The sequence below is a fragment of the Dermochelys coriacea genome, chromosome 10 (assembly GCF_009764565.3).
Source record: "Dermochelys coriacea isolate rDerCor1 chromosome 10, rDerCor1.pri.v4, whole genome shotgun sequence".
NCBI classification, from domain to species: Eukaryota; Metazoa; Chordata; order Testudines; family Dermochelyidae; genus Dermochelys; species Dermochelys coriacea.
In genome coordinates, this window is record NC_050077.1 from 67323605 (window position 1) to 67347943 (window position 24339).

At 44.3% G+C, this 24339-nt stretch overlaps 1 protein-coding gene and 1 long non-coding RNA gene across 5 annotated transcripts in view; one reads left to right on the plus strand and one right to left on the minus strand.

The window, feature by feature from the left end:
• PDE8A (phosphodiesterase 8A) overlaps positions 1 to 9926 on the plus strand; it is a 192534-nt gene extending 182608 nt beyond the window's left edge. The window contains exons 20-22 of one of the 2 annotated variants that reach the window (XM_038417810.2): positions 5959 to 6126; positions 6990 to 7119; positions 8450 to 9926. In XM_038417810.2, the coding sequence (XP_038273738.1) occupies positions 5959 to 6126; positions 6990 to 7119; positions 8450 to 8577 (426 nt within the window). In that variant the 3' untranslated portion in view covers positions 8578 to 9926. The other variant, XM_043494482.1, reaches the window with a different exon arrangement.
• On the minus strand, positions 8795 to 24288 carry LOC119862005. Of its 3 annotated transcripts, none has more exons than XR_005295118.2 (3): positions 24172 to 24288; positions 13434 to 13532; positions 8795 to 8919 (listed from the first exon to the last, which is right to left on the minus strand). It is a non-coding gene; the product is annotated as an uncharacterized LOC119862005 (long non-coding RNA). The 3 variants fall into 3 exon arrangements; XR_006274923.1 differs by lacking the exon at positions 24172 to 24288 and adding an exon at positions 20781 to 20833; XR_006274922.1 differs by lacking the exon at positions 24172 to 24288 and adding an exon at positions 13790 to 14021.
• Positions 24289 to 24339: the final 51 nt, after the last annotated feature.

The following is a 24339-nucleotide window of genomic DNA, read 5'->3' on the forward strand; positions in this document are numbered from 1 at the left end:
AGACGCCTAGTGATTTCAGTGGGCATTGGATCAGGCCTTATGTACTTAACAAGTTGACTGTCCATGAGTCATGGTGTATCAAGATGCCTGTCTCCTGCTACCAGACCCAAGAAAAGAACAAAACTAGCTCACAGATGTATCTCAAGGGGGCCAAGTTCGCATAATTTTGTGCATTTAGTTTGATCATTTCAGTAACTAAATGTGTTGTAATATGGCTACTTCTATAGATATATCACACACAGAAACTGCATTAGAAGAACACTATTAAGGTTGCAAAGTCAAGCATTCAAAAGTTAAGAACTACCAGAATGCCATGACATGTACAACCTGAATTCACACATGTGACCCTTTTATGCTGTGATACGGTCTTTATTTACATAATCACATACTGGTGGGGTTTTTTCATCCAATAGTGTTCCTCCACCACCTGGCTCCTGGTCCTAGCCTCTTTGCCCAGCCAGTCCCAATTCTTCCCTCACCCTGCATCCTGTTTCCTCATAAGATTTATCTTCCCTCGCAGCTCACTTCTTTTCACTTCCTCACTGGTTCTCAGTCCCAGTTTCCTTGCCCAACCAGTTCCAATCTCCTCTGCCCTCCCATAGCTCCCTGTCCAATCTCCTTGTTCAGCGAGTCCCAGTCTCCCCCATAAACTCCCCGTCCCAGTTTCCCTCTCCCTCAACCTGCAGTGCCAAGCATAACCTGCCTACCCCATCCCAGATCTGGCTCTTGTCTGCTCTGCATTTAAATCATGCAGCTTTCTCCTTGCACAGCCCAGCAAAGGTGAGGAGCGGGGGTGTCATTGATAGCAGGAGAGAGGCAGGCTCCCTGCTGTCAGCTCTGGACCTGGACTTGGACTTGGCATGGCTCAGAGCAGCCAGGAACTTCAATTACAAGGAAAGACCTACTCAGCCCCAGGCTGGAACAAGATCAGTGTAGACAGAGACTGTGAAGAATTAAGCTGTGAAGGTCTAGCAAGTCTCTACTGAGCTTGTGTGAACTGTGATTTTTTTCAAATGCTTACAACTTGGCCAAATTTGGGTGGATCTTCACAGGGATGGCAAAGACATATCCTTGACTCAGAGGCCACCTCTTGCCGAATTTCAAATCCCTGCTCCAAAGCATGGGGGCACTAGAGCTTCTCAAAGAAAAGAATTTTTGAATACTGGCAAAACCAACATTTTTTTCCTTTACCTTGTTTTTAGAAATGGCTGGAATTTTCCAGAACATTTCAGCCTGAACTATACACCAGCTAGGAAATATTTCAGACCAAATGATTAAAGTTTGGCAAAGTTACGAACAATTGAAAACACAGGGCTTATAATAGATAGTGTCAGGCAATCTTAATAATGGGCAGCAGTACCAGCCCAGGCTAAAATTATATCTTTAAACTATCAAACGGTCTCTCTTCCATTTTGCCTTTTTTGTAATTTATTTAGTAATTTATGTTTTGCACAGTGTTTTTGATCAGAACTTATATTTTACTTAAGAACTATGGTAAGAAATAATCAAACTCTCTTTAATTGTTTTATGTGGAAAATGCTGATAGATACTTTAATGGACATATATGGCCAGTAAAACCGATAGAGAATTTTTAGGCTAAAACCCAATCTGTTAAATTCCAGGAATTTAATGAACATGAAAAAATCGTGATCATCTAGTCTGAGTTCTTGCACATTGCAGGCCAGAGAAACTCACCTACCCACTCCTGTAATAGACCCAGAACCTCTGGCAGAGTTGCAGAAGTCAAAACAGTCAAAACTTTTGATAAAAGAAGCATCAAGCTGCAAAACACAGTTCTGCAAAGTGTTGTACAGCACAGACTTGATACTGAATATTATTTTGTTCCTCCAATAAAAGGGGTTATTAACATGTTTTGGATAATTGCAGAGTATTTTTGGATAATAAAGGTAATTATAGTAAGTGCTTGGAACATAGGATCCTTTTGACACTACAAATAAAAAGATAAAGAATTTTTAAAATAATAACACAACCCCCAAGTGGATGTTAAATAAACACCTATGAAATATAAGCCAGGCCCTTTATTTGTTAGGCTACACAACGTCCAGGTGTTAAATTAGCTTAGCATCCACGAATGCAACAGAAATGTAATGAGGATAAGGGCTAGACTGAGGCTTTCTAGCTGCTCTGAGAAAGGGAAGTGTAGCACACAGCTGCACGGTCCCGGGAGCAGAGCAGAGTACGAACGGACTCGACAGTCATAATTCCTCCCGGGCTGCTGCTCCTTTGCTCTGAGGAGGAGTAAAGTACTTCACACCTCTGCGTGGAGCAGCTTACTCCTTCCTGTGAGCCTCGCCCAGCAGCAAGGAGGGCAGAGCTAGGGCTCCACTTCACTCACCGCTTCTGCAGCGACAGTCACAGTCTGAGCCGGGAAGAAAGTTGTCTGGGTAGGGGGAAGGGGCTTACAGTATCACACACCTCTGTGAGATCAAATGGCAGCAGTGACAAGCCCTACACATATACAGGTTAGACTGAAGTCAAACTAAGTCTAAATGCTGCCCTGGCTTACATCCTGTGCAGCCCCATTGATTTCAGGGGCAAAATCTGTGCTAAAGGGTCTGGTCTCATTCCTAGCAGTTTGACCTGCATGCACATTTTCCAGAGAAAAATAGGGCTTAATCAGCTGTTTTACTTAAATAATCAAATGAAAGTGTTTCCCTCATTCGAGCTATGCATTTCTCCATCCTGCAGACTCCTGTAAAAACGTTTGCGATGTTTGAGTGGGTAAAACCACTCATTTGCAGGGCTTGTTATTGGCAGGACACTACACTCCAGCAGATCTTCCCTTGAGTTTGGTCCTGTATTTGGTAGCAGTGGCAGTGTGATTCTCTGAGCTTGGCTTTGGATCACAGCTGTGACTTAACGGAATGTTTGTTGGCAAACTGCCAACTGTTTGTTCCATATGGGACAATTCCCCTTTTGTAGTCCTTTCTGTACGTGTTTGTTCAATGAGCCATGATGAGAACTTGTTAGGTTTGCTCCCCGTCTTCTTTTGTGTCATAAACTGACAAAATCCATCCCAGCTCCAGCATCCTTTCCTGGGTATCTGGCTGGTGAATCTTGCCCATATGCTCAGGGTTTAGCTGATCGCCATATTTGCGGTCGGGAAGGAATTTTCCTCCAAGGCAGATTGGAAGAGGCCCTGGAGGTTTTTCGCCTTCCTCTGTAGAATGGGGCATGGGTGACTTGAGGGAGGCTTCTCTGCTCCTTGAAGTCTTTAAACCATGATTTAAGGACTTCAATAGCTCAGACATAGGTGAGGTTTTTTGTAGGAGTGGGTGGGTGAGATTCTGTGGCCTGCGCTGTGCAGGAGGTCGGACTAGATGATCAGAATGGTCCCTTCTGACCTTAGTATCTATGAATCTATGAATCCTTTATCCTCCTATTTCCCTTTATGATGTCACCTAAGCTTGTGCCAGGAAGCCTAGATCTGGCTTGCAGAGATACCACTGTTCTCTCAGCAGGACGCTGGAACTGAGCTCTGTTAGCAGAATCTATTCCCAAGACAGCCGCATCCTCTGAGAACCATAGCTTTGGTTTGGACAGGTTCCAGATCATAGAAGCAAAAATCCTTTCTCAGCTCTTGGAGATGTACCTATTGATCTCTGCTGTCATTTACTGAATGATCTCTAATGATTTTCAGCAGTTAACATTTTTTTAAAAGCACCAGTGTCTAATTTGGTTTTGTTGTGGTTTATCAGTGTGGCCCTGCAGGAAGAACTTTCTTCCCTGTAATTAACAATGTGCACTAGTAAAAGATCAGAACAGTGGGAAATTCAGATTTCTCCCTGGCTGACCTCAATCTGGTGTTTACTTTTGTGCAATGGAGTGTGGAATTCTGCCTAGTTGGTACCTCTTGTACATATAGATATAGAAGCTGGCTGAATTATTAGTGTTTAATTGTCACAATTACCGTAATGCTAGAAGCCCCAGGAGTGGACCAGAACCCCATTGTGCTAGGCACTGTGCAAACATAGAATAAAAGATGGTCCCTGCTCCAGAGAGCTTACAATCAAAATATAAGGTAAGATATAACAGATGGATGCAGACAGACAGAGAAGTAGAAGGAAACAGTGTTGGTCAGCATGATAGGCTATCGTCTTAGCACACTAGCAGCCTAGCCATTGTCAAGTTTATTGTCGGCATCTCAGCAAAGGAGAGAATTAAAGAAGGATGTGAAGGAAGATATGCTACCATGCTTCACATTTGCATTTCTCACAAAGGGCCTCATCCAACTCCAGCTGAAGTCAATGGCAGATTTTCCACTCACTTCAGCAGGGGTTGGAGTGGGCTCAAAGTACAGTTAGGTCAGTGAAGGAACAGCTGAAGTGACTACTCCATATGCAGCAGCCACACTTTGTGTTTAAAGATCAATGGAGATCAAATGAGGGCAAGGTACAAAATTAGGGAAACAGAACAAAAGCTTGTTTCTTGGGAGACATAGTGGACAAGTAAATCTGTCTCTGGCCTGGGACCTCTGATAGCTGGGTTCTATTCCCAGCTCTGCTACTGACCTGCTGTGTCACCTTGGGCAAGTCACTTCACCTTTCTGAGCCTTAATTTCCCCAGCTATCAATGGGAAATACTGTGACTTCCCTTCCTTTGTGAAGCACTTGGAGATTTATGCATGGGAAGTGTTAGCTAAATATTATTATTATTATTGATGGCACGACATTTTAATCCATTATCCGCAGCTAACCCAGGGTACGTCTACACTGCAAAAAATAAAAAAGACCCACAACTGTGAGTCTCAGAACCTGAGTTAACTGACATGGGCTAGCGTTATAGGGCTAAAAATAGCAATGTAGACTTTGGGCTCCAGACAAAGCCTGAAGGTCTACACTGCTATTTTTAGCCCAGCAGTGCCAACCCAAATCAGTTGACCTGGGCTCTGAGATTCACTGCTGTGAGTATTTTTTTGCAATGTAGATTTACCACCAGGCAACAGCTCCAGCTATGCTGCACTCTTTTAGGTGGATTTTTAGGTATCTCAGCCTTGATACCCTACTCCTAGAAACAATTTTAATCAGAGCTCCACAGTAAAGGTAGCTTCAGCCCCAGCTCATAAAAGGCCGAACCAGTCTTGCAGCTCTCAGTTGTGTGAACTGTCCCACAGGACAAAAACATACATAATGCAAGCTGGGGTCCAAATATAGCCACACATTCCAAGCAAGTGTCCCTTAGCCACTCTCGCCATAACTGCAGGATAGGAAAAAGCTAATCAAAAGCAGCGTTTCTTAATTAATTTATCTGATAGCGATGAAATCAAAAAGCAGATAATTTGCATTATTAGCCAAGCAAGCCAGGGACTGGAGGGCTGACTGGAGGGAGGGGGAAGATGGAAAACCAGGTGCATGGGATGGGAAGTGGGAGCTGGCCCTGGGCTCAGTACTGCTGTCACCGTAGTTTGTACTCATGATAATGAGACCTGCTAGCACTGAACAGGCATGCATCTAATCCTAGCCTTCTCCTAAACAGTTGGTTGCTCCACTGCTAACATGTAACTCTGTGTGTTTTTGTGGGGGTCTTTTCAATTATCATCTTTATCCTGCAATGGAAAATTATATACATCTGTCTGTGTAATTACATGGCCTTTGTACTATCTGCACATTAATGAATTTATCCTCACAGCACTCCTGAGATGGGAATGGAGCCACAAGGAGACTCAATGACTTACCCAAGCTCACACACTAGGTCTGTGACAGTGCCAAGAATGGAACCTAGAGCTCCAGAGTCCCAATCCAGTGCCTTAACCACACAACCATCCTTCCTCTTGATTTGATGCATTTGAGCACCCGGAATTGTCTTCAGTGAAGCATGAAAGGAATGCAGGACTGGGTCCCTGCAGGATACACTGGAAACATTCCCGAAGTAGAAAATGTTTTAATGTCTGTTTACAGAAAATGCTGATTTGTTGTTTTTAATTTTGAAATGTTGCAGAGTAATAATGGTGATGGAGATTCAGTCAAAAACGTTCTCACGTCTCCTGAAAATCGCATACTTATCAAACGTATGTTGATAAAGTGCGCTGACATTTCCAATCCATGCAGACCTCTAGAGCAGTGCATTGAATGGGCTGGTCGCATCTCTGAGGAGTACTTTGCACAGGTAAGATAGCTGGAGAAGGCTAGAAATTCTACCTGAGCACTTCTTTTGATAGGATGGGAAGAATCAGTAAACTGACTCTACTTATATCCAAACAAGATCTTAAGGCTACACTATTAATTTGTTTATATTTTATATTAGTTGCTCACCAATAGACATTAACGCAGGGCCCCGTATCTGTGAACATATGGAAGCTGGCTGCACTGCAGTGTAATCTGAAAAAAATTAAGTTTCTAGATTGTTCAATTTGCAATTTGTTTTGCCTAAAAATGCACTCCATTCATGGCTTATGGAGGAAAAGGGCCTTATGCGGGGCTCTCTCTCTCATGGATATTATGATAGAGTACAAGTGTTAGTGAGGGAGCACATAAGGAGACAGCAAGGAATAAAGTCATGTAGGAGCAAGCCCTTAGGAGGCTGAGGTTTTGGTGGGGATTGTCTGGTCCTCTGTCATTACAGAATTTAGGCCTGTGTTCCTCAGAAGTAAAAGAAATGTTTTGTAAGATATTTTCCTGCCTTCTGGTAAGTTTGAAACTCCATTTCTGGTGATGACTGGCAATTATGGAGCATCTTTGGCTCCAAAATAGTCATAGCTTTAAATAAAAAGTTTCAAAGTGCCACAAAACTAGCTTTGTGTATAGATCTGGAAGGTGGTAAATATGTCACTTTGTGGGAGCCAACAGGGGGCATAGTTCAATGTTCTGTTGTTCCTGAACATATACATGGTTAGATCGAGTCTGTTCATACGATGCCACTCCTTTTATTAAGCAGCTGCATGCACTAGTTGGTGGCCAACAGTCTGCTGCTAGCGGGAGTTCACTAGTATAATGTGTCAGCCAAATAATCACAAAATCTTTTCTTTGCAGACTGATGAAGAAAAGAGACAGAGTTTACCTGTGGTGATGCCTGTTTTTGACAGAAATACTTGTAGCATCCCCAAATCCCAAATATCCTTCATTGATTACTTCATCACAGATATGTTTGATGCTTGGGATGGTAAGCAAGCTTCTACAATATATTTTGTATCATAAGCCTTTGAGAGTACTGTGAGATAAAACTGCTGCATTGTGACTCCAATGGAAAAAAAATATGGAAATTTGCTACATTTCAAGTAAACCCAATAGCTTAATTAATGCTAACGTGTATTTTGACATGGCTCTGAATAATTCTTATGACTTCATTTAATAGGTGAACTTCAGGCAAAATTTAGTTTCTTCTCAGTTATTAAATGGCTAGCTTGCTTTCCATAAAGGAACAGGGCATGTTAAGTGAGCTCACTTTGTTACCACATTATGCATATTCACCTGGCCCACATATTTTTTTGAATTATTTTTAACAATTTTCTAGTGCTTGAAAATGCTATAGAAAAAACAGGTTGAATTCCTTTTGAGAACTGCTTACAGTATATCAACCATTTCTTCTCCATTGCTGTCATTAGTGATTAAAAGTAGTCAGAATTGTGACACACTCAGGGCATGTCTACACTCACCTCCGGAGCGATCGATCCAGCAGGGGTCGATTTATTGCGTCTAGTGAAGACATGATAAATCAACTGCCAAGCGCTCTCCCGTCGACTCCACTACCCCACCGGAGCGAGAGGCGCAGGTGGAGTCAATGGGGGAGCGTCAGCAGTCAACTTACCACAGTGAAGACACCGTGGTAAGTAGATCTAAGTACTTCGACTTCAGCTACATTATTCATGTAGCTGAAGTTGTGTAACTTAGATAGATTCCCCCTTCCTCCCCCCCCCCCCCCCCCCGGGGAGATCAGGCCTCATAAATGGCAAATCCGCTGTGCACATAACTGGAATTATATCCAGCATAATAGTTACAGTCACAGTAACTATGTCCTTGATAGAAAATTGGTGCTTTCCTGATTGCAATACAATTGCTAAAAATACTTATAGTATTGTTTTCAGAGTAGCAGCCGTGTTAGTCTGTATTCGCAAAAAGAAAAGGAGTACTTGTGGCACCTTAGAGACTAACAAATTTATTAGAGCATAAGCTTTCGTGAGCTACAGCTCACTTAATGCATCCGATGAAGTGAGCTGTAGCTCACGAAAGCTTATGCTCTAATAAATTTGTTAGTCTCTAAGGTGCCACAAGTACTCCTTTTCTTTTTATAGTATTGTTGTAACTCTCCTGGGAAGGTGTAGAAGTAATGATGAGAGCTGTAAAACAAGAACCATTTCAAGTATCAATGAAACAGATTTAAACCATCCCACTTAATACAGTTCCTCACATATTTCAAATTATATTTAAGCAAGTAGAATCATGGAACCATTTCAGTTCTGCTGGCTGACTACATTGTGTCTTTTCTTTCCTAGCATTTGCAGACCTACCAAATTTGATGCAGCATCTGGACAATAACTTTAAATACTGGAAAGGTCTAGATGACAAAAAGCTACGGAGCCTTCGACCACCACCTGAAGAGCAATTAGACCACAGAGTGTAACTTACCTGTCCAGATGCATATTTACTCAAGCTCACTTTTGTTCATGTGATTTCAAATTAGTTTTGATCCCTTCAGTATTACAGTAAAGCTAACCCATGTGCTTGTGGACCTTTCGCATTCAAGAGAACATGAGGTCAGCAGCTGACTCCTGCAAACTGCCGTGTATGGACTCAAATGAAATGAACTTATCAAGCTGAATTACACTGGATTGCTGCAGTACCTGTACTGAAGAGGGTCTACTAGTGAACATATTTTTGCATTATCTTCATACCAGTACGTGAAGCTTGAAGATATCCTCATGAAAAGGGGTGTCCTATAGAAGATTTTGCTTAGTCCTCAAATCTGCAAGTGAAGGAGAAGTATCTGTTAATAGTGACTCACAGCTTTTATGAGAAAGCTCCATGCTTTTTATAAGCACTTAAGAACAGTTACATATACCAGTCGGACATTTAAAATGCAACTCTTCATGAAGGAGTTTTCAATCTATGAAAAATAGATGTACTCTATTTTTTCACATCACAGAAGGTGCAATCATTCACTTCTGAGCACTACTGAAAGTGAGTTCTCTTAAAGAAATTTAATAGCAAATGTAAAAAATAACACGAATTTTTGAAGTTGATCGTTAGCATCTATTATTAAAATATGTTTTATTTATTTTGTTAGATGTTCAATATTTTCTATGAATTTATAAATACTTAAAAGCCAAAGCCAACTTTAGATGCATTACAAATTTACATGATTCATACTCATCAATATACATTTAATTGATGTACAGACCTTTTATTTTCATAATTCAAATACAAAATACTATACAATGACACATTTTTATTGCACTGTAAGGATAGATGTGTATGTTTAAATATTGTCTGATTTTATGTTAATTAAAATAAGTTTTATTAAAAGGTCTCACTGGAGAGTAGTAAAATAAACAAGAAATGCATACTGTATAAGCACCAGAACTCCAGCAGTTCTCTCTCACTTCCTACTGGTGACCACAAGCTCTTCCCAAGGTTGCTACTCTTGGTAAAAAAAAAAATAATAATAATAATAATAATAATAAGTTGGGATGTTAATTTTTTTTCTTCCCTGTAATTTTCTAATTAAATTCCCTATCAAAAGTCTGCCTTATTTTATACAGTATTTCTACAAAGCATTCCACAGCATAGATGAGGGGGGTAAAACTAAATATTTAATGAAATTCAACATTTTATAGCCAATATATTTTCCTCTGCAGTGAAAAAAAAACCAAAACTTTAACTCGAGAAGTTTGTAAAGGTTGTATACCTTCACCATTTCAATGAAACATTCACAGCAAACACCAGAAAATAATAAAATGTATATTTTAAGAAGTGTCAAAGTTCTAGCAATTTTATTTGAAATATTTTCTTTCTTCTTTCTGATTTGCACACTATCAGATAGATATGTGAAATTAAACAATTTCTTTTAAAAGTATCACTTGCTGGGTTTTGGGGGGGGGTTGTTTTGTTTTGTTTTTGGCTTGCCATCGAGAGTCAGAATTTGCCATCAATAACTGTGAGTCTGAGCTGTGCCCGTCACAGCTTTCTGCGAACACATGTTGTGCACATTAGTTGCTCTGTCCCTACAGAGGACGGATCGTCCCCTGTTCTGGGTGCTCACTTGGGCAATAGAAGACCCAGATTCAGTTCTGCTCGGGTTGTTTCGAATGGCTGAAGGTGACGAGGCGCTGTCTGTTGAGATGCTGTGAGCAATAGCATGGATATTATCTGTGAAAGCAGGGGTGAGGTGTTGAATATGCCATGGAGAAAGGAGACAGCAGGAGTTGTAGCAATTTATGCTGAGGCAGACAGCCAAGCTTTGGTACCGGAGGCTGTGACTTGCATCAATACAGTCTGCAGTGGGCACGTAGCCCAAACCAGAAATGCTTGCTGTACACGTGTTCAGTCTGCGGGCGAGGGTGACGGGGTGCCTTTTGATCCTGATGCCGGATATAGGATATATTGCTAATTGGCTATTGCTGTTGATGGTTGGTTTAAGATGCTGTAGTTGCCTGTTTCAAGTGAGGAAGGGTAACAGGTGGGTCGAATTGGCCTGGAACACTGCATTAGCAGGTGTTTATTTGGCAGGCAAGAGTTAATCAGGTTCTGCTGACTCAGGCAGCTCCTACCCTGCCCGAGGTAATGGTGGCAGGAGTGGTGCTGGACAGCGTGGGCTCAGCAGTCCAGAGGGTGGCATCCTGGGAGCAGCCAACCCTGAGAGGGAGGGATTTGAGCTGAATTTTGTTATGTTATTGGTGACTTTGTGTTTTAGTTACTACAGTCACTGCCCATGGGGGGGGAGTGAGATTTGACCCTGCCCACAGTGTGGGTGTACTCTATTTTGGAACAGGTTGGGAAAGGCTCCTGTTCACATATGCTTTTGAGGTGGGATATTTTGATCTGCAGAGAAGTATAAAGGGAGGATCTGCCTCATTGCTTCAACCACATCATGCACCCCTTTGTATTTTGCCCCCCTACCCACCGAATCCAACACAAGTTCCTGGTCTTTGTCTTTAAGGCTCTTTGCCAGCTAACTCCATCCTACCTAAGACATATTAACTTATCAAGCCATTGTCCTTGATGGCCCACATTCTCCTGTGCCATCCCACATGCATGAGGAAAACTCACATCAACATTCATAGCGCCTCCACCTTGTTCTTTGTTAAATCCCACCTTAAACCCTGCCTTTGCTGTGATGCCTTCAGGTCACTACCCTCAGGCACTGGCTAGGCCAGGGAAGAGCTATGACTTCCGCTTTGCTGCTAAACTCTGCATCATTGTCACGTCTTCCTCCCAGCCTACCCTTGTCTGTGTGTTGTCCACCCGTTGCATGTGTAGATTGTGAGCTGTTTGGTGCAGGGATTGTCTTCTTTGTTATATGCTTGTACAGTGCCTAATACAGGAGGGCCCTGAATCTTGACTGAGGTTCCTAGATGCTAATAATAATAGTGTTGAGTGATTCCGGTCCTTGTAAAACTTGCTGATGATTCCACGCCTTTTCCCATCTAAGATTTACTGTCACCAGGAGTAGGTTACAGCTAAATGTGACCCACAGCCACCACTGTGTCTGACCCTCCCCTAAAACATCTTCCCACCTCAGTAGGAACCCACTGGATATAGTCTCCTTTCCTCGCCAGCCTGGCAGTTCATGCCTTCTCTCAGTCAACCCCAAGATTCTCTCTCACTCTGTTTCTGCAGTACCTTCTCCTCTTTCCTCCCTAGCCTGACAGCCATCTCAGTCCTAAAGACCAGATTTTGAAAGCTCCCTTCAGTGCAGGGGGATGCAGCTAGAGTGCTGCTGCACTCCAGCAATCCCCAGCTTCTGGAATGATCTCTTGGAGCCATATGAAGCTCGGCAAAACTTAATGCCATCCTGAGGCTGCTCTAAAGTTGTGCCAGAAGCCCCAGGATCAAAGAGATGCAAAGATAGCACAAAGCTGCATTTATCTGCCACGTCCCACACCTCCTTTCAGAATTTGTGGCAAGCACAACTCAGCCAGACCCAAGAATCGGTGCCTATGAATTGAGACTATTTCTATCTTTCAGTCTATTGCTGTCAGCTCTCTGCCCCTTCCCTCTTCAGCCTCCACCCAGGGATTTTCACCCTTGTCTGCAGCTAAGTGATCAGGAAAGCCCAAGACCAGAGATGGGGCCCTTAGTTGTATTAGAAAAGAATAGATGATCCTAACTGATTCTATTGCAGTTTTGTAAATGCAGGGCAGAAGATAGATTGGTTAGCTCTGGAGGAGCACGGAGGAAGGCGGTGTTGGGGTTTTTTTTTTGTTTAATGAAAAAAACCTGGATTCAGAAGGGGCCACAGGGCCAATTTTATTTTAATTTTTAAAAGAGTTGGAGTAAAATCAGAATCTTCCTAGTCTCAGCCTCTGTCTTTTTGGCATCTCCTTGTAGTGCTTCACTTTTCCCACTATCTCCATTTCTTTCTGGTTCTGCAGTTTAAGCCACATAATGCCAAGCTCCTTTCACAAAGGGAGAAAACAATTAAATCCAGATGTCTTTAACTTCATTTCCATACAAACAAACAGTACGTTTCTTTCAGAACCAAAGACAAACCTACTGTCCCATAAGCCTCTGCATCCAGGGACAAACTTGCACAGAAAAGACTTCTGAGAGTTACATCATGTGTTTGCTGCTGGGGAAGCACGTTGAGGCTCAGAGGGATGTTTGAAACATACATTGTGTGAAGCGCTTTCTGACAAATATCCATGTCTTATTTCTTATTGGAAGAAAAAGACCGGATTTTGTGCTGGGGAGACTCCAGGCTGACATGCAGTTGGAAGTCCTCCATGTGAAATCTCCAGCAGGTGATAACTTCCAGTCACACTCAACTGGTCTAGAATCAGTGACCTACAGGTGAAAAGCTCTGCATCCCAATGCCAGTTCCTGAGCCATCCAGTTGCCCCTTTCTTTGGTGGATTTCCCAGATTATACAGCGTCATTGCAAACTCCCTGGCTTTTGGACGCCTTTTAGGCTGTGACGCCACCATTCTCTTTCCTGTGTACTTTGCCAGGTGGCAGGAATGATGCTGGTGTGGCAAGGCTCTAGCTGACTGTTGGTGTTTTTATCTGCCACGGGCATGTATCTACACTGGAATAAATTCAAGAACTTGTTTGAAATTATTCCCAACTGTGGCCAGGCCTGCTCTGAGCAAGTTTAAATAATGCAGAGTCTGTCTACATTGAAATTTTATCCATGGTTTAGCACGTTAATTAACACAACTAAATGTTAATGTAGACAGAACAATGAAGGGTTCTTTTTATATCTTCAGGGTTTCATGTCTTTAAACAGGACGCAACACAAAAATTCAGTGAATAACTCACCCCTTAAGAATGATTTGCTCAGCTTGCAGGATGCAGCTTTCCAGTCTTACAACACGGCTGCTTATGCCTGTGTTAACTTCGACGAGCCACTTAAGATACCTGAGGATAATAAGGCAGAACAGGAGAAACTATTATGATCTCCCATCTTACGTAGCAAAAATACTGGATCCATCAATGAGCCAGCATAGAGGAAAATCTCAGACTTATCAGTAGACGGATGTAGTATGGTGAGAAGTAAATTTGTTTCTTACAACAAAAGAAACAAGGCAGAAGCTGTCCAACCAAACTCTTCATTATAGACAAAACAGTCCTTCATGCAACAATTTTTCAGTGGCTGAGCATAAAATAAAAATCACCTGAAATAGAATGGATGCCTGGTTTTGCTCCATTGCCTTTCTGTGTATGTTCTACTTGTCTTAGTAGACATCAGTGTTACTACATTCAGGAAGACGTAGCGTAAGCGAGAAGGAATTCAAGCAAAAATGATGCTGCTCTTCTACAAGAAAAAGTTAATTATTATATTTTCTTCTATCTACTAATCCACCAACGAATTTGCGGGGGGAGGGGGAGAGGGGCGCAGAGAAAGAAATCAGCAAGGGAATCTGCAGCCAGTCATGCTCTTCTTTTGAGGGTCGGAGGGTTTGATTCATTCTGTGCGGTGCACTGTGAAAAAAGTCTCAGAGCAAGTGACAAACAGAAAAACAAATAATCTATTTGCTGATGTGTGACATCATGCCTCCCAGGTATGGCGATCCCAGGGGCTCCTGTTAAACAATCCCAGGAACTATTGCATTTCATTCTGACAATCTTTGGGGGCAGAAAACAAGCTTTTACATTAGTGCTGCACTTCTGTGTGGCCTATGCAGTTGGAAAAAGGATTTCAGAGAGTTTCAGATGGTTTTGTCTTGCTGAAGCTGTGGACCAAACACATCCTTGGTGTAACTCCACTGATTGGTATCTGCAGCTACCTGTACTGAATGTTATAAGTACAAAGCATCTCCATCAAATTAATATGAATATTTTGCCCTTATTTATCATCTTCCATCTGAGACGTTCAAAACAGCTGGCAAACCTTACTGAATTTAGCCTGACAGCACCCTTATCAGGTAGATATGTATTATTTCCCTAATTTACAGATCGAGCATCTGGAATACAGAAAGTGGATTTCAGTGGAGATAGCACCTAAATACCTTTGAGTGAGTGGGCCAAGTGATTCTCAGGCGGAGCCAGAGACAGAACCCAGGTCTTCTGACTTTCCAACCTGTGCCTCAGGAACAATTTTCTCCCTCAGCTTCTCTGCTAGCTATTTTTGCTTATATGACTTGATTCAACTCTGGGGAATGAATCCCATTAACTCCAATGGGAGCTAGATCAAAGCTCAAATACCCTGGCTTTATCTTGGGTCTGAATCCTGCCATCCAGTATGTGGCACATGCTGCTGTGTGTCTGGGGAAGCCAGTTACTATATAGGCTGGCACAAGTGTGTTGGGCTTTTGGTTTTTATGTCCAAGCTATAGTAAGGATGGAGAAATGCCACGTACTGGGTGGGACCCCTAAACCTGGAATCTGGGGGGGGGAAGGGTAACTCATGAGCAGTTTATTGTCATTGGTCCATGTGTATGTTGGGGTAGAGAGTGGGAGAGTCTTTTAAACTATCCTCATGTATGGCATTCACAGAGGTAAATCTGAGTGAGTTGTGTATACTGATCCTTTATGATAATGTGATAGAGGGGATAATGGGGAATATTAACAAATATTGTGAACCATGGACACTTGCTGAAGTCTGATTCTGTCGTAGTTTGATTTCCTCTCTTCCCCACTAGCTTTATAAGGGGAAGGCTCAATGTAACTATTATTGCTAGTAATAATATAATTCAGCTTTCATTCCACAGTAATTAACAGGCATCACTTCAATCACCAATCAAACACATTTCTTCTGGAATGGACTGCATCATCTCTCAGCAATGATATTGAACAGTTAAGGACAAGAAATGAAAAAGTTTGCCACCTCCACTGGAAACCAAAAAGGAAGCTTAGTAATGACTCAAGTGAGAATTTGGTCTGGTCTCGCTTTAATATTCCAAAGTGGTATTTCATGTAAATCTTTCAATGGCGTTCATTACATAAACTGTTCTCAGCTCAACCTGCTACTTGTCCAATACGCTGAATGCCAAGTTTCAGCCTGGAGTACAAGTGGAATGCTGTCATCCTAGTCCTCACACAGTTTTCTAGCTCCTAGAAGGTGGCATATTGTGTCTTCAGCCATAAAAATCTGTCAGACTGGCTTTCCTTATTGGTAAAAGCATAAAATGCACTCGGAATATCAGTCTCCTACTGCAGCTGGGAAAGTATCATATGCCTAGAAACACACGGCTCTGCCTTCTGCAGATTGTTCTGAGCGTTATCAATTATATAGCAATCTTCAGGTGGGTAAGCAGTGTTATCCCCATTTTACAGATGGGGAAATGGAGAGACAGAGAAGTGAAGTGTCTTGCCTGAATTCACACAGTGAGTTAATGGCAGAGACAGCCCAGTGTGCTCTTCACCAAGCCACGTTGCCTCGTGAAGAAAGGAGAAGAGTTTTATAAGACAATTAATTTCATATTGTTTGTCACAACAGCATTACAAAGCTATGGTAAAAGCTGCAGAGAAACAAACGGTCCTTCCTGCAGCCAATATTATCTACAACAAGAATTTTGGAAGCATCAGAATTGCCACCCCAGAACCCATAAGGGGCCCATCTAGCCCAGTATCCCATCTGCAGCAGTGGGCACACCAGCTATTTCAGAATGAGATGAAAGAAAGCCCAAAATTTACAATTATGGATCAGCCTGACCCTTGGGAAAATTTCTTCCTGACCCCATCAAAAAGAGTCTGGTATATGCCCTGAAGCATGAGGTTTTATATCCCTTCCAGGTTTTCAAACAAGCTATTTAGCTTTGTTTGTTGATTTTTGGGGGGGAAATATTGAAAAAAAAAGTTTTAACCATTTTTGACCTTAAGGTGGGGGACAGGAATGCTTTGGTAATGAAAAAGTTCTTGTAACTATGTTTAAACAGTTCAATAGCTAAAACAGCTGGGATTGAATGCTGAAATTTAGCATGGAGATAATCTTAATTGAGGAGGGAGTGCCTTTAAGTATTCTGTTTACAAATGGGTTTTTGTTGTTTTTTTGTGTTGTTTAAGTTATGCTGTAGCTCAAACAGCAGATGTGGACATGCTGCAAGATTCATTTGGTGAAATTCTCTGGCTTGTGTGATGCAGGAGATGATAGTGTTCCCTTCTGGCTTTAAATTTATGAGAAAATGAGACTGTAAATAATGTACCTGTGAGTACAGATATCAGGAACAGAAGCAGGCAGCTCAACCTAGACAGTATTTCTATGAAGTACAGTACATCAGAAGAACTGGCTTTTGATGTTACTTTCAGAGAAAGAGAAAAATCCATGTGTCCGAATAGAAAGTTTCCTGTGAAATATCACTACAGATTGAAATTTTGCTCACCAAAAATCACTGGCAGTATCAATGTGAATGTCCTGTCCTGTGTTATGACAAAAATCTGACAAGCCAAATTCAGAAAGCTCTCCCCACTCTATCATCATAGGCAGAAAGGAAAAAAACATGTATGTATTTTAAAATAAGCTGTTTAATAGCAAATGTTCTTTGAACCACATCAGAGTATCATCAGAGTATATGTCTAACTGTGTTTAGTTAGTTAAACATCAGTGACATATTTAATGCTGGCTCAGTAAATCTTAACAATATAATATTTGTGTTGCCCCTGCTGAAACGAGAGGTTGTCGTGTTCCTAGCTGAGGGGTTGAAAAAGTTGGATCAACCTTAGAAGTACACCCCCAATTTCCCTAAGCAAAATACCTTTCCAATTATATCAGACCATATTCTGAGCTTAGTCACTTGGGGGGGTAACTCCACTGATTTTAACATAGATACTCCACTTTTACAAAAAGAAAAAAAGGACTTGTGGCACCTTTCACTCACGAAAGCTTATACTCAATAAATTTGTTAGTAAGGTGCCACAAGTCCTCCTTTTCTTTTTGCGGATACAGACTAACATGGCTTCCACTTTTACAGCGATTTTAGCTGAGCTCAGAATCTGATTCAATGGGCATTGTTACTTACCAACAGATCCATCTCTTCGATTTTTTTGGCTTCCTAGGGTAAATCTGCCATTAGACAGATCTCTGACACACAGACTCTACATTTACATAGCTCTGTCCTGAGCCTGCAAATGTCAAGGCTGAGTAAAGTTCAGACCCGTTCCATACATTCCAGTTAACTTCTATGTCTTAAGGTTTGTGTTCCAAGATTTCAGAATTGGTGTTTCTCGAATCAGTCCTATTGGGAACTCATTAAGTGTGTCTTGCACATACCTGATCTCAGAACTGTGGGACACCTTCTAGAGAAGAAAGGCCATAAAGGAACTATGAAGCCTGGTCTAGCTGAAATTATGCAGATTTTCTAAGACAATGGCTTCACCTTCAAAGACAAAGTACCTGGGATATGTGTAGCTTTACTTGACTGTCAGTTGCCTCTGTGGTATGTCTACACTAGCAACTAGTGGACCTTTTTTAACCATTGGTGCCGTGATAGCAATGGTGTGAGACCAAGCATAGACAGGCCAGAAGTGTATTTACTGCTGTTGGTCTAACCCTGCAGAGTTACAATGGTACAAACACCTGTGCTCTTTCTACTCTGGCACTTCCAACACTGAAATTGCTGGTAGAGCTGCACCAATTGTGAAATATTGGTCTAACTTTTCCTCTGGCAGATAAGGTCCATTTACAAAAGCTGCCTTATTTTGTTGGTTGGTTTTTGTGTTTGCTTTTCATTTGAGAATTAGCTCCTCACTTCTTATCATACAAAAAGGGTGCTGTGATCATATCACCTGTGTGTTATATCATATCCCTGAGACTATGGAAATTTTGAGATGGTTTCACATCAACAAGACACTATTTTCCACAATAAACTAGTTGTAAAGTTTTTTGTACCCCAAACAGGGGTAGACCACAGTGCTTGAGAGACTGTCTCAGAACCAGGAAAGTTTCTACCTAGGAATGTACTTTTCATGCTGTTGTTAACCCCATGCAATGCTTGCTTTTGACTGTCCAAAGGTTAGGCCAGTCCTCCAATTAATATTAATCTTCCTTTTTCTCACCTAAGACCTTTTACCATGCACAATCTGACCTTTTCATTTTTCTATTGGCTCCCATCCAGTTAATGTTTAAATGCTCCCCGATCTGCCGCCCCCATCTTCGGGAACCATTCTGTCTAATGCATGTTATCTTTGGTGAGCCATTTAAAATGCATGTTATGTGGCAATAATTAATATCAACAAACAAAAGAAAGGGGCAGCAACAGGACTTATGACTAGGGCTTCTAGGTGCTATGGTATATAAATAATAAAGTATCTTTTTTTCTCCAAAATTGTCTATAAAAGTACATGTATATATACAAGATTAACTCTTTGCTCTTGCTACAAATAAAGGTGACAGCAGTTAGAGCTTCTACCAGAGCTTGAAATACAGCTATTATTTCACCCCATAACCGAAAAGGCTATTATGTTAGGGATCCAAACGCTGGCCTTGGACACTGGATTAAAGTCATGTCAAGGCACGGGGAAGATCTGAATCCCAAGTCAGTTACACAGTTTCACTCAAGACATACTGATATCATAAAGAAGGCAACCAATCAAAGAGACATAACAGCCTCAGAAATCGGGTGTGTGATGCCTTTTTCCACACATGGAAAAAGCTAAAAAGTCTACGTCTATCGCTAGATAAAATAGATTGATCTCTATGGGGGGGTGCCCCTTTTGCCTGATGGGCAGATTTAAGAATATGTATCAAATCGAGGGTTAATATGGAGATGCCTGCAGAGCAAGAGAGCAGGTTGCAGCCATCACAATGCTAGGTCTAGAAAATGGTGGTTGTAAAATTCTGGTAGACATGATCCAGAAACATGTTTTCTTTTAAGACTGATGGACTGTAAGGAAGTTAGACTGCATCTGAGAGCCCTTTCTCATGCGTCAATGTGAGTAAGCTCTCTGAGCATGCTCAGAAGATTGGGGCTTAGTGGAATTGGCATAAAAATCATTGTAGGCCCTGCACTTCCATGTATGGGAATGGGAGAGATGTGACCTTTTCCCCCATGCTCATGAGGGGGTATTGTTGAAGAACAAAGTTCAAGCTCTGAGGGATCAGAGTGGAAAAAGCTGTAGCTCATAAATCAGACTTAAGCTTCAGTGAAGTCAGGCCACTGAAGTTACATTGAGGGTCTGCAGAGAAAACGGACAGATTTTATCTGCAAGCTGCGTCATCACCAGTCAATACTGTGGTCTCTTTCTCTTCTTTAAAGCTTTAATATCAGAGCAGTCAAAGCCCCTGACCTCCCGCCTCAAATTGCCGCAAGTTAATAATAGAACAGTCAATAGTTAGCACAGGCTTGAAAGAGCCTTTGCTCTTTGATAGCCGAGCATGTGGGGTGGGAGGCAAAGCGTTTATTGTATCAGCTTTCAGCAGCATTTGGAGCAATAGTCATTTTCCAGAAGGCTGATGGCCAACTCTCCTTTTCTGCAGGTGCAATTTGCTTATACCAGGGACTGGGGCAATCGGCACAGAACCTAAGTTAGCCTAGCTCACTGAAGTTACTCTGTCCACACTGGTGCTGCACTCACCTGTGTGTGTCAGTAGGACTTCAGGGGGTATATCCAGTGATGAGTTGCCAAAATCTTAACAACCGGTTCCCTCTTCACCCCACGAGGGCCCGCCCCTGCCCCCCGGGACCCCTGCCCCATCCATCCCTCTCCCCTTACTGCCCCCAGAACCAGGCAGGAGGGTCTTGTGGACCACCGTAGTGGGTGCCTACCATGCCCCGCCCCTAAGAGCCAGAGGGACCTGCTGGGGGGCGAGGTGGGGAGTCCTGGCGGTGCTTACCTGCGGTGGCTCCCAGGAAACATCCGGCAGGTCCCTCTGGCTCCTAGGGGCAGGGGAGCATAGCTACGGGGGGAGCAGCCACTCCCCCGACCGATCACATCAAAAGTGGTGCCTTAGGCACCGACTCCGTGGGTGCTCCGGGGCTGGAAAATTTGGGTGCAGAGCACCCACAGGCAGCTCCCCACCCTGCGCCTGGCCCCAGCTCACCTCCTCCCCTGAACGTGCCGCCTCACCCCGCTTCTCTGCCCCCCCCCAGTTTCCCGCAAATCAGCTGTTCGCGCAGGAAGCCGGGGAGGGCTGAGAAGCAAGCGGTGGCTTCGCACTCAGGCCCAGGGAGAGGGAGGCGGAGGCGAGCTGGGGTGGGGAACGGTTCCCCTGCGCACCCCCCGGGTTACCTGCTCCGGTGCGGGCGGCCCTCCTCGCGCCACCCCTGCCCAGCTCCCCTCTGCTCTGCCTCCGCCTCCCTGGGCCTGAGTGCGAAGCCGCCGCTTGCTTCTCAGCCCTCCCAGACTTCCCGCATGAACAGCTGATTCGCGGGAAGCCGGGAGGGGGGCGGACTTGCAGAGCGGGGTGGCGCATTCAGGGGAGAAGGCGGAGGCGGAGCAGAGGTGAGGTGAGCTGGGGCCAGGCGAGGAGCTGCCAATGGGTGCTCTGCACCCACCAAATTTTCCCCGTGGGTGCTCCAGCCCCGGAGCACCCACGGAGGTGGCGCCTAAGGCGCCACTTTTGGCTTGTTAAATTTAGAAGCCCTTTTAGAAAAAAGGGCTTCTAAATTTAACAACCGGCTCCAGCTCACCACTGGGTATATCCCATAGGTTTTTGTGCTCTGTAAGCTGACCTGCCCTGTGATTCTTTCCCAGTGAACGGTGGGAGCACTTGTTGTCCCTCTGGGCACACAGGGAATTGTGGGACGACACTGAAGGAGTAACAGCGCTCAAGTGATTTAGCCTGCATCCTCATTCCAAGGTGGGCAAGTTACTAGCCCAAATGAAAGCAGAACTGGGGTTCTAACCATACTCCCACCTGGGCCAGCTAGTGAAGACGTACCCCCGAGGCTCAGTCTGTTCAGATTTATCCAAACACTACACCCTCCTCCCTTTCACTGTTTGCTTCAGTTGGCTCTGCACTGCCCAGCGGATTTCAAAATGAAACTTACTGTGTTCATGAATTTCTCTTTGTAGTGGAGCTGGTGGCAGAATACAACAGCACAGGAGAACTGGGAAGAGCCTCTCTGCTACTTACCCCCACTAAAAGAAAGTTTTACAAATCCAGACTATAAATAGGCAAGCACAATGCTTATGGCACATATTTATTTGAACAAGAGTTTTATTACATAGGAAATCATGAAATATTTCTGTCTCTGCACCAGCACAATATATGAATGGATTTATTGCTGCAGTCTACTTGCAGTTCAGCATCAAAACAAAGATTTAAAGTGACCCTCTGCAATTTTATGACAAATACTATAAATATAATAAGGGAATTATTCTCTAGGGATCTAAAAGTATCTTGAAAAGAAAGGTTTGTGGGTGTTTTCACAAAAGAAAAATTACCCAAAGTTTAAAAACAAAATCAAAATGGTCTTTAGCACCCAGTCCACCTGCAACTGTCAGCAGTCTTGGAGGCTGTAGTTACTGGTTTTGGAGCAATGAAAAGATTAGCCTGCCAGGGAAACGAAGATCAGAAACTCCATCAGTAGGTGTAGAAATAAGAGTCTGGATTTGTCTAACTCATACTCCCCTCTCTGCTCGAACCTGCACTATCCTTGAACTGTCTGCCCTTTGGCTTTCTCCAAATTCTAAAGTTAGCTGCCTCTTCCTTTGCAGTCAGAGATTGCCGCTGTGCTCCACTGTAAATCAACTTTTCTAATTACTGGTTATGGTGTCTGAACAGTAGCAATTTGTTACGTGGGCCCTGGCAGCCTCCCACAGAATGTGATAAAGGAGGAAGGAGTGAGATCTAAGCAGATGCTTATCAGAAACCCAGTGACGGTGCCACCATTGAGAATTGGCATGAAATGTATAATTATCCTGTCTTGGGGAATGTTTTACTTTAGTTATAGAGCCCTACGGATGCCTTTCTCTGAAAATACATGTGAGCAGCAGTTGTAATGTTCCTTCCCACGACAGGATCTCATTAACTACTGTTAAGCCCCTGTGAGGTTTGCAGACAAAGGGCTAAAACACCAAAAGAATCACCCAAGGAAATTGTGGCTGCCAAAAAGGTAGGCTCTTCTGGCAAAATCTAAGCTCCTGTATTAAGTTTAATTAAATGCTCAGTGTAAACTGTTCTACCTTTGCTCTGGTGTTGCAACCTGGCCAGACAAACCGCAACAGCAAACATGAGCACTAAAACTATCTAGCCACCCAGGTCCATCTACTGCTGTCCATCCGAGCACCCTTCCCACACAGCTCTATTTATTTAGAGCAAAAATGTCAAACTTGGGTACCTAAAATTAGGCTCCTCGGCCAACATTTTCAAAGGTGACTAGTGATGTTGGGTGTCTACCCTGAAACATCTCAATAGATCCTGATTTGCAGAAGGTGGGTCCTTAACAAGGCCTGGGTGGTTCAAGCTGGGTGCCCTCGAATTGTAACATCCTAAATCCCTAGAGACTAACAAATTTATTAGAGCATAAGCTGTTGCATCCGATGAAGTGAGCTGTAGCTCACGAAAGCTTATGCTCTAATAAATTTGTTAGTCTCTAAGGTGCCACAAGTCCTCCTTTTCTTTTTGCTAAATCCCAAGGTACGTTTTGAAAAATGTGCCCTAAATCCGTATTTCAGTCTCCTCTAGCCGGTTTATTTTGCACTTGCATCAAACTAAACGTGTGTTTTCGGGGTGTGCCGCACCAGGGCCTGAGGAACCGAGACCAAGGGCCCGGTTTTCAAAGGGCTGCGTAGGCGGTTCCCCTGGCCGTTAATCACAGCTGTGCGCGGTCAGCACCTTTGGAAAATGTCCGGCGACACTCAAGCTTGGAAATCCTGGCGGCGGTGTAGGCAGTCACAGTGATTTGCAACTAACCCCAACCCAGCCCCGAAAAGCTGCGCTTTTTAAAATCACACCTGTGTTTCAACCAAACAAACCCACGCAGCCCCCCCCCCCCGGGATCATGGCTAAGGCGCCAACCCAAACAGTGCCCCGCACGCTGCCGCGGCCCCGAGGGGGGGCTTTAGGGACACAATTCCCACGGGCCCTAGTGCTCCGGCACGCAACAGGGTGTTGCGAGGGCTTTTCATAGAAGACGTTCCCCGGCAGGGGCGGGAAACGGGTCGCACCCCCCCCCCCCCGGGAGCGGGCGCGTGCGGCTGCCGCCGCTGCGGGGGGGAGGCGGCTACGGCAGGGCCGGGCGAGCGCGCGAGGCCCGGCGGCCGGAAGCCGGAAGTCGCTGCCGCGCGCGCAGGAGCGAGCGGAGCCGGTCCCCCGTAAGTGCCCCCGCGGCCTCCTCGCCCTCGCCGGCGGCGGGGCTGGGCTCCGGGTCTCCGCCCCGGCACGGGAGCCCGCGAGCGGGACAGCCCCGCGGAGGGCCCGTGGCGTATGGCTCCGGCCCGCGGGTGCCAGGCCGCGCTGCAGCTGAGTCCCGGGCCTCCGGCTCTGCGCGGCCCCGCGGGCGGCTGAGCAGCTGCGCAAAGGCCTCGCCTCGGCCCCCAGGCTCCCGCAGACCCGAGGCCAGGCGGGCTCTAGGTACGGCGAGGGGCCGGCTGGGGGGCTGCCCCGGCGACAGACACCGACGGGGGGCGAGAGGGTGGCCCCACCCCTGCACGGCGGGGGGTCTTTTTGGCCTACCGTGTGCTGGGCTTTAGGTCGCTGGTATTGTATCCGCTGGAGAGCAGCTGCCCCTTCGCTGGGTGAGCCCGGAGGCCGCCGGCTGGCTCCAGGAGCCGCCTGGCCCTTCCAGCGCGGCCCTGGCGTAACAGAACCTCCTCGCCTTGTGGGGCAGCCAGGCGGGCGGGC